Genomic DNA, 13,526 nt, shown 5'->3' on the forward strand with positions numbered 1-13,526 from the left:
TCTCTCTCTCTCCCCTCTCCCTCCTCTCTCTCTCTCCCCCCTCTCTCTCTCCCCCTCTCTCTCTCTCGCCCCCCCCTCTCTCGCGCCCCCCCCTCTCTCTCCCCCCTCTCTCTCTCTCGCTCCCTCTATATACAGTCTTACATTCTCCCTTTCACCTCACCCCACCCTCCCTCTCTTTCTCGCTCTCTCTCTCTCTCTTATGCAGTCTCACATCTGTCTCTCACTTCCCCACCCCACCCCACTCTCTCTCTCTCTCCCTGTCCTCTCTCTCTCTCTCTCTCTGTCACTTGCTGTGTCCCATCTGTTCGCTGCAGAGGGATCCCACTGAGAGCCCAGCTGGGTTTCGCGAGCTTCCCTGTGCAGTGCTTTGTGTTGTTAATGGCTGCTGTGAGTGTGTGATTGGCCTGATGGTTGTGCGGGGTGACAGATGTGTTCAGGGCGCCCGTCAGTTCCGCTGTCCCCCTGTACACAGCCCCTACAGCTCTGTGAGCCCCCTGAGCAGAGACGCCATTACAGAGGCTTTCTCACAGCCCAGACAAACCAACGTGGGCCCATTCCTCCTGCTTTACCCAGTCTCTTCATGTGGCTCTCATTCTAACCCAGCTCCTCTGCACGGCTGAACCAGGCTGGCTCAGAAACATAGAATCCAGAGTCCCTACAGTGCAGAAGACGGCCATTCGGCCATCGAGTCTGCACTGACTCTCTGAAAAAGCATCTTCTCCTGGATCCATCCATCTCTGCCCTGGCCCTATCCCCATAACCCTGTTCCTCTGGCATGGCCAATCCACCCTCATCTGCACATCTTTGGCTGTGCTAAATTGCCCGTAAGTATACAACCTGCCTCACCTGCACATCTTACGGGCAATTTAGCATGGTCAATCCACCTAACCTGCACATCTTTGGTCACTAAGGGGCAATTTAGTATGGTCAATCCACCTAACCTGCGCATCTTTGGACACTAAGGGGCAATTTAGCATGGCCAATCCACCTAACCTGCACATCTTTGGTCACTAAGGGGCAATTTAGCATGGCCAATCCCCCTAACCACATCTTTGGACACTAAGGGACAATTTAGCATGGCCAATCCACCTAACCCGCACATCTTTGGACACTAAGGGACAATTTAGCATGGCCAATCCACCTAACCCGCGCATCTTTGGACACTAAGGGACAATTTAGCATGGCCAATCCACCCTAACCTGCACATCTTTGGATACTAAGGGGCAATTTAGCACGGCCAATCCACCCAACCTGCACATCTTTGGACAATAAGGGACAATTTAACATGGCCAATCCACCTAACCTACACATCTTTGGACACTAAGGGACAATTTAACATGGCCAATCCACCTAACCTACACATCTTTGGACACTAAGGGACAATTTAACATGGCCAATCCACCTAACCTGCACATCTTTGGACACTAAGGGACAATTTAACATGGCCAATCCACCTATACATCTTTGGACATGAACCTTGACTTGTTTGAGTTGCTTATCAGTTACTCAACCGGATGTCCCCATTTTCTTTCCTGGCGGCACGGTGCTTAACACTGCTGCCTCACAGCACCAGGTACCCGGGTTCGACTCCCAGCCTCGTGTTGCTGTCTGTGTGGAGTCTGCACGCTCTCCCCCGTGTCTGTGCGTGGGTTTCCTCCGGTTTCCTCCCGCAGTCTGAAAGACGTGCTGGTTAGGGTGCATCGGCCGTGCTAAATTCTCCCTCAGTGTTACCCGAACAGGCGCCGGAGTGCGACGACCAGGGGATTTTCACAGTAACTTCATTGCGGTGTTAATGTCAGCCTACCCGTGACACTGATAAATAAAGTTTAAAACTTTAACCCCTTCATTCTCCTTCAAATTTCTCATGGCAGCTTTCCCTCCCTTGTGTGAATGATAGGTTATTGCTGGGTGGGATGTGGGTGCGGTTGTGTTGTATGTGATCTCTGTGTGTGTTATTTTTGCGCGTCGCCCTGGTGTAGGTTTGAGGAACCGCTGGTAAATATCCTAACCGAGCAACACCGGACGGTAAAGGCCCAGATCGAACAGCTCCGACAGCGGAAGGTCAAGCAGCAGGCGTTGGTGGCGGAGTCCAAGCCTGCCTGTGGGAGGAGCCCTCAGCCCGAGACCCTGACCCTGGACCAGAATCAGAAACGGCAACTTCAGCAACAGATGCAGCAGGTAGGTGCGGAGCCCTGAACATCCATCCCCCCCCCCCCCCCCCCCCCCCCCCCCGCCCCCCGCCCCTGCCCCCGCCCCGCCCCCACCCCGCCCCGGCCTGGGTCAAGCTGGGAAGGTGCCCTGAGCCCAACCGAGTCAACTTCCTTCTGGTGCAGTGACAGAAGAGTGATCTGACGGGAGATATTCGACTGTGGAGGGCATCGCAACGTCACCCGAAATCCCCCTCTGGGCGGCTCTCTGAGGATCGAGCATCCTGGGTGGTATGGCGAGAAAGCGGGAAGACGGCGCTGAGATCGAGCACCAGCCTCAGCATCCCGACCGGCCAGTCCAGTCTGCACAGACTCTGCAACAGAGCATTTTGCCCAGCCCTACTCTGCCCTATCCCCGTAATCCCATTTACCCCGCTAACCCCCCTAATTATACGCTGAGGGGCAATTTAGCATGGCCATTCCCCCTAACCTGCACATCTTTGGACACTAAGGGGCAATTTAGCACGGCCAATCCACCTAACCCGCACATCTTTGGACACTAAGCAATTTAGCATGGCCAATCCACCCTAACCTGCACATCTTTGGACACTAAGCAATTTAGCATGAACAATCCCCCTAACAGTCCCGCATGGGAGGTTAGTTAGGAAGGTTCAGTTGCGAGGTATACATGGGGAGGTAGTAAATTGGGTTAGACAGTGGCTCAATGGAAGCAGCCAGAGAGTGGTTGTGGAGGATTGCTTCTCTGAGTGGAGGCCTGTGACTAATGGTGTGCCGCAGGGATCGGTGTTGGGTCCATTGTTGTTTGTCATCTATATCAATGATCTGGATGATACTGTGGTAAATTGGATCAGCAAGTTTGCTGATGATACAAAGATTGGAGGTGTAGTGGACAGTGAGGAAGGTTTTCAAAGCTTGCAGAGGGATTTGGACCAACTAGAAAAATGGGCTGAAAAATGGCAGATGGAGTTTAAATGATGTGGAGATGCCGGCGTTGGACTGGGGTAAACAGAGTAAGAAGTCTAACAACACCAGGCTGAAGTCCAACAGGTTTATTTGGTAGCAAAAGTCACGAGTTTTCGGAACAGGCTGTCCCTTCGTCAGGTGGGTGGGAGTTCTGATTACAAACAAGGCACAAAGACACAAACTCAATTTACATGAATAATGATTGGAAGGTGATCCTTTACAGCTAATCAAGTCTTAAAGATGCAGACAATGTGAGTGGAGGGAGCATTAAGCACAGGTTAAAGAGATGTGTATTGTCTCCAGACAGGACAGCTAGTGAGATTTTGCACATCCAGGCAGGTTGTGGGGGTTACAGATAGTGTGACATGAACCCAATATCCCGGTTGAAGCCATCTTCATGTGTGCGGAACATGGAGTTTAATGCAGACAAGTGTGAGGTATTGCACATTGGAAGGACAAACCAAGGTAGAACATACAAGGTAAATGGTAGGACACTGAAGAGTGCAGTAGAACAGAGAGATCTGGGAATGCAGATACATAATTCCCTAAAAGTGGCGTCACAGGTCGATAGGGTCGTAAAGAGTGCTTTTGGTACATTGGCCTTTATAAATCAAAGGATTGAGTATAGGAGTTGGAATGCTATGGTGAGGTTGTAGGTTCCTGTTGGGGAGCACTTCAGCGGTCACGGGCATTCGGCCTCTGATATTCGGGTAAGCGTTTTCCAAGGCGGCCTTCGCGACACACGACAGCGCAGAGTCGCTGAGCAGAAACTGATAGCCAAGTTCCGCACACACGAGGACTGCCTCAACCGGGATATTGGGTTCATGTCACACTATTTGTAACTCCCACAGTTGCGTGGACCTGCAGAGTTTCACTGGCTGTCTTGTCTGGAGACAATACACATCTTTTTAGCCTGTCTTGATGCTCTCTCCACTCACATTGTTTCGTCTCTTAAAGACTTGATTAGTTGTAAGTATTTGCATTCCAACCATTATTCATGTAAATTGAGTCTGTGTCTTTATAAGCTCTGTTTGTGAACAGAATTCCCACTCACCTGAAGAAGGGGCTAAGAGCTCCGAAAGCTTGTATGGCTTTTGCTACCAAATAAACCTGTTGGACTTTAACCTGGTGTTGTTAAACTTCTTACGAGGTTGTATAAGACATTGGTGAGGCCGAATTTGGAGTATTGTGTGCAGTTTTGGTCACCTAGTTACAGGAAGGATGTGAATAAGGTTGAAAGAGTGCAGAGAAGGTTCACAAGGATGTTGCCGGGACTTGAGAAAGAGTTACAGAGAGAGATTGAATAGGTTAGAACTTTATTCCCTGGAGCGTAGAAGAATGAGGGGCGATTTGATAGAGGTGTATAAAATTATGATGGGTATAGATAGAGTGAATGCAAGCAGGCTTTTCCCACTGAGGCCAGGGGAGAAAATAACTAGAGGACATGGGTTAAGGGTGAGGGGGGAAAAGTTTAAAGGGAATATTAGGGGGGGCCTATCTTCACACAGAGAGTGGTGGGAGTGTGGAATGAGCTGCCGGATAAAGTGGTAAATGCGGGGTCACTTTTAACATTGAAGAAAAACTTGGACAGGTACATGGATGAGAGGGGTGTGGACGGATATGGTCCAGGTCAGTGGGACTAGGCACAAAAATGGTTCGGCACAGACAAGAAGGGCCAAAAGGCCTGTTTATGTGCTGTAATGTTCTATGGTTCCAACCCGCACATGTTTGGACACTAAGGGGCAATTTAGCATGGCCAATCCACCCTAACCTGCCGTGAACAGTTGGGGTCCACTTATCTAAAGGGAAGATATACTGGCAAGACAAGAAGGGCCAAAAGGCCTGTTTATGTGCTGTAATGTTCTATGGTTCCAACCCGCACATGTTTGGACACTAAGGGGCAATTTAGCATGGCCAATCCACCCTAACCTGCCGTGAACAGTTGGGGTCCACTTATCTAAAGGGAAGATATACTGGCATTGGAGGCAGTCAGGAGATGTTTGACCAGGTTGATCCTGGGTAGGGACGGATGAGGAGAGGTTGAGTAGGTTGGTCCTGTACTCATTGGAGTTGAGAAGACTGAGAGGTGACCTTATTGAGACGTATCAGATTCTGAGGGGGGGGTTTGACAGGGTCGATGCTGAGAGGCTGTTTCCCCTTGTGGGAGAGTCGAGAACCAGAGAGCAGAATCTCAGAGTAAAGGGGGGGTCTCCCATTGAAGAAACAAGGAGGAATTTCCTCTCAGAGGGGAGTGAATGTGTGGATTTCTTTCCCACAGAGAACTGTAGAGGCTGGATCCTTAACAATGGCCCAGGCTCAGATAGACAGATTATTAATCAGGAAGGGAATCGAGGGTTATGGGGATAAGGCGGGAAAGTGGAGTTAAGGAGTGTATCAGATCAGTCATGATCTCATTGAAGGGAAGAGCAGACTTGATGGGCCCAATGGCCTCCTCCTGCTCCTGTGTCTTCTGGTTTTCTCTTTGATCTGTCTCTCTGGTAACTGAGCCCCGTGGGAAGGTTCTGTTGATTTACTCTGCTGAATGGCTCGATGTAGTGACTGTGTTCTGTTTTGTTTCCCCCTTCCCCCCCACAGCACGTTCAGCTGCTCAGCCAGGTCCACCTGCTTACCAGCGTCAACCCGGGCCTCAGCCAAGAGGCAGACATGTCCCTACTGTTCCTGGTGAGTGTCGGCACCGAGCCCTGCGTTCGCAACGGCTGCTAAAGCATTGTGCTCAGGGAATCCTGGGAGTGACTGCAATCCTGCCTTGCTCCGCCCCCCACCCCCAGCCTCCCGCCGCGCGGTACAGACCCCCTCCCCTGGCCTCCTGCCTCATGGTACAGACCCCCCCGGCCTCGCGGTACAGACCCCCCCCCGGCCTCGCGGTACAGACCCCCTCCCCTGGCCTCCTGCCTCATGGTACAGACCCCCCCCGGCCTCACGGTACAGACCCTCCCCTCCGGCCTCCCGCCGCGCGGTACAGACCCCCCCGGCCTCGCGGTACAGACCCCCCCGGCCTCGCGGTGCAGACTCCCCCGGCCTCGCGGTACAGACCCCCCCGGCCTCGCGGTACAGACCCCACCCCGGCCTCCCGCCTCGCGGTACAGACTCGCCCGGCCTCGCGGTACAGACCCCACCCCACCCCGGCCTCCCGCCTCGCGGTACAGACCCTCCCCCCTCGCGGTGCAGACCCCTCCCCCCTCGCGGTGCAGACCCCTCCCCCCTCGCGGTACAGACCCCCCCCCTCGTGGTACAGACCCCCCCCCCCACGCGGTACAGACCCTCCCCCCTCGCGGTACAGCCCCTCGTGGTACAGACCCTCCCCCCTCGCGGTACAGACCCTCCCCCCTCGCGGTACAGACCCCTCCCCGCTCGCGGTACAGACCCCTCCCCCTCGCGGTACAGACCCCCCCTCCTCGCGGTACAGACCCCCCCCCTCGCGATACAGACCCTCCCCCCTCGCGGTACAGACCCTCCCCCCTCGCGGTACAGACCCCTCCCCCCTCGCGGTACAGACCCCCCCCCTCGCGGTACAGACCCTCCCCCCTCGCGGTACAGACCCTCCCCCCTCGCGGTACAGACCCTCCCCCCTCGCGGTACAGACCCTCCCCCCTCGCGGTACAGACCCTCCCCCCTCGCGGTACAGACCCCCCATCCTCGCGGTACAGACCCCCCCCCTCGCGGTACAGACCCTCCCCCCTCGCGGTACAGACCCCTCCCCCCTCGCGGTACAGACCCCCCCCTCGCGGTACAGACCCTCCCCCCTCGCGGTACAGACCCTCCCCCCTCGCGGTACAGACCCTCCCCCCTCGCGGTACAGACCCTCCCCCCTCGCGGTACAGACCCCTCCCCCCTCGCGGTACAGACCCTCCCCCCTCGCGGTACAGACCCCCCCCCTCGCGGTACAGACCCCTCCCCCCTCGCGGTACAGACCCCTCCCCCCTCGCGGTACAGACCCCTCCCCCCTCGCGGTACAGACCCCTCCCCCCTCGAGGTACAGACCCCTCCCCCCTCGCGGTACAGACCCCTCCCCCCTCGCGGTACAGACCCCTCCCCCCTCGCGGTACAGACCCCTCCCCCCTCGCGGTACAGACCCCTCCCCCCTCGCGGTACAGACCCCTCCCCCCTCGCGGTACAGACCCCTCCCCCCTCGCGGTACAGACCCCTCCCCCCTCGCGGTACAGACCCCTCCCCCCTCGCGGTACAGACCCCTCCCCCCTCGCGGTACAGACCCCTCCCCCCTCGCGGTACAGACCCCTCCCCCCTCGCGGTACAGACCCCTCCCCCCTCGCGGTACAGACCCCTCCCCCCTCGCGGTACAGACCCCTCCCCCCTCGCGGTACAGACCCCTCCCCCCTCGCGGTACAGACCCCTCCCCCCTCGCGGTACAGACCCCTCCCCCCTCGCGGTACAGACCCCTCCCCCCTCGCGGTACAGACCCCTCCCCCCTCGCGGTACAGACCCCTCCCCCCTCGCGGTACAGACCCCTCCCCCCTCGCGGTACAGACCCCTCCCCCCTCGCGGTACAGACCCCTCCCCCCTCGCGGTACAGACCCCTCCCCCCCCCTCGCGGTGCAGACCCCCCCCCCCTCGCGGTACAGACCCCCCCCCCCCCCCCTCGTGGTACAGACCCCCCCCCCTCGTGGTACAGACCCTCCCCCCTCGCGGTACAGCCCCTCGCGGTACAGACCCTCCCCCCCTCGCGGTACAGACCCTCCCCCCTCGCGGTACAGAACCCTCCCCCCTCGCGGTACAGACCCCCCCCCTCGCGGTACAGACCCCCCCCTCGCGGTACAGACCCTCCCCCCTCGCGGTACAGACCCCTCCCCCCTCGCGGTACAGACCCCCCCCCCTCGCGGTACAGACCCTCCCCCCTCGCGGTACAGACCCCTCCCCCCTCGCGGTACAGACCCCTCCCCCCTCGCGGTACAGACCCCTCCCCCCTCGCGGTACAGGCCCTCCCCCCCTCGCGGTACAGACCCTCCCCCCTCGCGGTACAGACCCCCTCCCTCGCGGTACAGACCCTCTCCCCTCGCGGTACAGACCCCTCCCCCCTCGCGGTACAGACCCCTCCGCCCTCGCGGTACAGACCCTCCCCCCTCGCGGTACAGACCCTCCCCCCTCGCGGTACAGACCCCTCCCCCCTCGCGGTACAGACCCCTCCCCCCTCGTGGTACAGACCCCTCCCCCCTCGCGGTACAGACCCCCCCCTCGCGGTACAGACCCTCCCCCCTCGCGGTACAGACCCCTCCCCCCTCGCGGTACAGACCCCTCCCCCCTCGCGGTACAGACCCCTCCCCCCTCGCGGTACAGACCCCTCCCCCCTCGCGGTACAGACCCCCCCCTCGCGGTACAGACCCTCCCCCCTCGCGGTACAGACCCTCCCCCTCGCGGTACAGACCCCTCCCCCCTCGCGGTACAGACCCTCCCCCCTCGCGGTACAGACCCCCCCCTCGCGGTACAGACCCTCCCCCCTCGCGGTACAGACCCCTCCCCCCTCGCAGTACAGACCCTCCCCCCTCGCGGTACAGACCCTCCCCCCTCGCGGTACAGACCCTCCCCCCTCGCGGTACAGACCCCCCCCTCCCTCGCGGTACAGACCCCTCCCCCCTCGCGGTACAGACCCTCCCCCCTCGCGGTACAGACCCTCCCCCCTCGCGGTACAGACCCTCCCCCCTCGCGGCACAGACCCTCCCCCCTCGCGGTACAGACCCTCCCCCCTCGCGGTACAGACCCTCCCCCCTCGCGGTACAGACCCTCCCCCCTCGCGGTACAGACCCTCCCCCCTCGCGGTACAGACCCTCCCCCCTCGCGGTACAGACCCTCCCCCCTCGCGGTACAGACCCTCCCCCCTCGCGGTACAGACCCCCCCCCCTCGCGGTACAGACCCCCCCCCCTCGCGGTACAGACCCCCCCCCTCGCGGTACAGACCCCCCCCCCTCGCGGTACAGACCCCCCCCCTCGCGGTACAGACCCTCCCCCCTCGCGGTACAGACCCTCCCCCCTCGCGGTACAGACCCCTCCCCCCTCGCGGTACAGACCCCCCCCTCGCGGTACAGACCCTCCCCCCTCGCGGTACAGACCCTCCCCCCTCGCGGTACAGACCCCCCCCCCTCGCGGTCCGGCCCCCCCCCCTCGCGGTACAGACCACCCCCCCTCGCGGTACAGACCCCCCCCCTCGCGGTACAGACCCTCCCCCCTCGCAGGACTGTCTCACTGAGGAGAATGGCTGAGGATTTTACAGTAACCAGACCTTAGGATGTATTTAAATGGGAGCGAGAGAGGGAGGTGCTGTGTACTGGAGAGAGGGTGGAGGTAACTGGAGGGTGTGGGGGAGGGTGTGGGGGAAGAGGGAATGTTTGGGATTTGGGGAAGGGGTGTCAGGGTACTGTTGTGTTTGAGAATTTGGGAGAATCTGCAGGGCCAATGGGGATTCCAGCGATGAGGACGAGAAGTTTGAGTCCAGTGCGTTGGACGCTAAAAGTTAAAGTTTTTAAAGTTTATTTATTAGTCACAAGTAAGGCTTACGTTAACACTGCAATGAAGTTACTGTGAAATTCCCCTCGTCGCCACACTCTGGCACCTGTTCGGGTCAATGCACCCTAACCAGCACGTCTTTCAGACTGTGGGAGGAAACCGGAGCACCCGGAGGAAACCCACGCAGACACGGGGAGAAGGTGCAGACTCCACACAGACAGTGACCCAAGCCGGGAATCGAACCTGGGTCCCTGGCGCTGTGAGGGAGCAGCGCTCACCCACCGTGCCACCCCATTGAAGGTCGAGGCAACAGATGTGGGATGACGGGAGTAGGGCCTGGGTGGGACTGTGGTCAGTGCAGACTCGATGGGCCGAATGGCCTCCTTCTGCACTGTAGGGATTCGATGACGAACAACTAATTGTATTTATATAGCGCCTTTGAGGCGAGGCGCTCCACAGGAAAGTTAGCCAAAGAATTGTGACACCGGACCACACGATATATTGTGGCACAGAGGTTTCCCAAGCAGCAAGTGTGAAGGAGCATCGAAGGAAGCGAGAGAGAGAGAGAGGTGGAGAGGTTTAGGGAGGGGATTCCAGAGCTTAGGGCCCACCCCAGGCAGCTGAAGGCACGGCCGCCATTGGCGGAGCGATGGGAGTCGGAGGGGGGAGGATGCTGAAGAGGCCGGGATTGGAGGAGCGCAGAGATTGCGGAGGGGTGTTGTGGTCTCCATGAAGCACAGGCCGTGTCTTTGGTCACCTGTCCCTCATGTCTCCCAGTGTGGCTCAGAGACACACTCTACCTGATTTATAAACCCCTGTGCAAGCACTGCAGTGAGTGAATCTGTACAGCTGGAGTATTGGCTCAGTGTTAATCTCCGTGTATGAATCAGTACTGAGGAGGTGATGGCCTAGTGGTATTATTGCCAGACTATTAACCCAGAAACTCAGCTAATGTCCTGGGGGGACCCGGGTTCGAATCCCGCCACGGCAGATGGCGGAATTTGAATTCAATAAAAAATATCTGGAATTAAGAATCTACTGATGACCCATTGTCGGAAAAACCCATCAAATCTGCCGTCCTTACCCCGGTCTGGCCTACATGTGACTCCAGAGCCACAGCAATGGGGTTGACTCTCAACTGCCCCTCCAAGGGCAACTAGGGATGGGCAATAAATGCTGGGCCAGCCAGCGACACCCATGTCCCACAAATGAATAACAAAAAAATATTGGGGGCGATACAGCAAAGGGCCACTAGATTGGTTCCTGCGATGAGGGGGTTGCCCTATGATGGGCGGCAGGGTGGCACAGTGGTTGGCACTGCTGCCTCACAGCACCAGGGACCCGGGTTCGATTCCCGGCTTGGGTCACTGTCTGTGTGGAGTCTGCACGTTCTCCCCGTGTCTGCGTGGGTTTCCTCCGGGTGCTCCGGTTTCCTCCCACAGTCCGAAAGACGTGCTGGTTAGGGTGCATTGGCCGTGCTAAATCCTCCCTCAGTGTAACCCGAACAGGCACCGGAGTGTGGCGACTAGGGGGATTTTCACAGTAACTTCATTGCAGTGTTAATGTAAACCTTACTTGTGACTAATAAATAAACTGGAGTTGAGAAGAATGAGAGGCGATCTCATTGAGACGTACAGGATTCTGAAGGGGTTTGATGCGGTGGACGCTGAGAAACTGTCCCCGCTTGTCGGGGGAATCTAAACTCCAGTTTATTCATTTATCAGTGTCACAAGTAAGGTTTACATTAACACTGCAATGAAGTTACTGTCTCAGGGTAAGGGGGGGCAGTCTCTGGGTAAGGGGGGACAGTCTCGGGAAGGGGTGCCACAGTCTCAGGGTAAAGGGGGCACAGTCTCAGGGTAAGGGGGGCACAGTCTCAGGGTAAGGGGGGGCACAGTCTCAGGGTAAGGGGGCCACAGTCTCAGGGTAAGGGGGGCATAGTCTCTGGGTAAGGGGGGCACAGTATCAGGTTAAGGGGGCACAGTCTCAGGGTAAGGGGGGGCACAGTCTCAGGGTAAGGGGGGGCACAGTCTCAGGGTAAGGGGGGCACAGTCTCAGGGTAAGGGGGGCACAGTCTCAGGGTAAGGGGGGCACAGTCTCAGGGTAAGGGGGGCACAGTCTCAGGGTAAGGGGGCACAGTCTCAGGGTAAGGGGGCACAGTCTCGGTAAGGGGGGCACAGTTTCAGGGTAAGGGGGCACAGTCTCAGGGTAAGGGGGGCCACAGTCTCAGTGTAAGGGGGGGGCACAGTCTCAGGGTAAGGGGGGCACAGTCTCCGGGTAAGGGGGGGCACAGTCTCAGGGTAAGGGGGGCACAGTCTCCGGGTAAAGGGTGGGGCACAGTCTCTGGGTAAGGGGGCACAGTCTCCGGGTAAAGGGTGGGGCACAGTCTCAGGGTAAGGGGGGGCACAGTCTCTGGGTAAGGGGGGGCACAGTCTCAGGGTAAGGGGGGGGCACAGTCTCCGGGTAAGGGGGGCACAGTGTCAGGGTAAGGGGGGGGCACAGTGTCAGGGTAAGGGGGGGCACAGTCTCCGGTGAGGGGCACAGTCTCAGGGTAAGGGGGGGCACGGTCTCAGGGTAAGGGGGGACACGGTCTCAGGGTAAGGGGGGCACAGTCTCAGGGTAAGGGGGGCACAGTCTCAGGGTAAGGGGGGACACAGTCTCAGGGTAAGGGGGGCACAGTCTCAGGGTAAGGGGGGACACGGTCTCAGGGTAAGGGGGCACAGTCTCAGGGTAAGGGGGGACAGTCTCTGGGTAAGGGGGGGGCACAGTCTCAGGGTAAGGGGGGGCACGGTCTCAGGGTAAGGGGGGCACAGTCTCAGGGTAAGGGGGGACACAGTCTCAGGGTAAGGGGGGCACAGTCTCTGGGTAAGGGGGGGCACAGTCTCAGGGTAAGGGGGGGCACGGTCTCAGGGTAAGGGGGGCACAGTCTCAGGGTAAGGGGGGACACAGTCTCAGGGTAAGGGGGGCACAGTCTCAGGGTAAGGGGGGCACAGTCTCAGGGTAAGGGGGGACACAGTCTCAGGGTAAGGGGGGACACAGTCTCAGGGTAAGGGGGGACACAGTCTCAGGCTAAGGGGGGGCACAGTCTCAGGGTCTGGGGGACACAGTCTCAGGGTAAGGGGGGACAGTCTCTGGGTAAGGGGGGGCACAGTCTCAGGGTAAGGGGGGCACAGTCTCAGGGTAAGGGGGGACACAGTCTCAGGGTAAGGGGGGCACAGTCTCAGGGTAAGGGGGGACACGGTCTCAGGGTAAGGGGGGCACAGTCTCAGGGTAAGGGGGGACAGTCTCTGGGTAAGGGGGGGCACAGTCTCAGGGTAAGGGGGGACACGGTCTCAGGGTAGAGGGGGTGATTGTTTAGGACTGAGATTGGGGAGAAATCGTTTCACTCAGAGGGTTTGTGACTCATTGGGATTCTCTCCCCCAGAGGCTGGTGGATGTTCCAGCATTGAATATATTTTTTAAAGATTATTTATTAGTGTCACAAGTCAGCTTACATTAACACCGCAATGAAGTTACTGTGAAAATCCCCGAATCTCCACACTCCGGCGCCTGTTCGGGTTACACTGAGGGAGAATTTAGCACGGCCAATCCACCCTAACCAGCACGTCTTCCGGACTGTGGGAGGAAACCGGAGCACCCGGAGGAAACCCACGCAGACACGGGGAGAAGGTGCAGACTCCACACAGACAGTGACCCGAGCTGGGAATCAAACCTGGGTCCCTGTGAGGCAGTAAGAAGTTTAACAACACCAGGTTACAGTCCAACAGGTTTATTTGGTAGCAAAAGCCACACAAGCTTTCGAGGCTCTGAGCCCCTTCTTCAGGTGAGTGGGAATTCTGTTCACAAACAGAACTTATAAAGACACAGACTCAATTTACATGAATAGGCCTCAACCGGGATATTGGGTTTATGTCACAC

The 13,526-nt window shown here is 58.3% G+C and overlaps 1 protein-coding gene across 1 annotated transcript in view; it reads left to right on the forward strand.

Annotated features, from left to right (window-relative positions):
• Positions 1–1,979: 1,979 nt before the first annotated feature.
• gon4lb (gon-4 like b) overlaps positions 1,980–13,526 on the forward strand; it is a gene marked incomplete at its 5' end in the record, with an annotated part of 52,373 nt that continues 40,826 nt past the window's right edge. The window contains 2 exons of the mRNA XM_078207538.1: positions 1,980–2,178; positions 5,727–5,813. Of these exons, the coding sequence (XP_078063664.1) occupies positions 1,980–2,178; positions 5,727–5,813 (286 nt within the window). The remainder of the gene's footprint in view (positions 2,179–5,726; positions 5,814–13,526) is intronic.

Source organism: Mustelus asterias, unplaced genomic scaffold (assembly GCF_964213995.1).
Source record: "Mustelus asterias unplaced genomic scaffold, sMusAst1.hap1.1 HAP1_SCAFFOLD_2435, whole genome shotgun sequence".
NCBI lineage: Eukaryota > Metazoa > Chordata > Chondrichthyes > Carcharhiniformes > Triakidae > Mustelus > Mustelus asterias.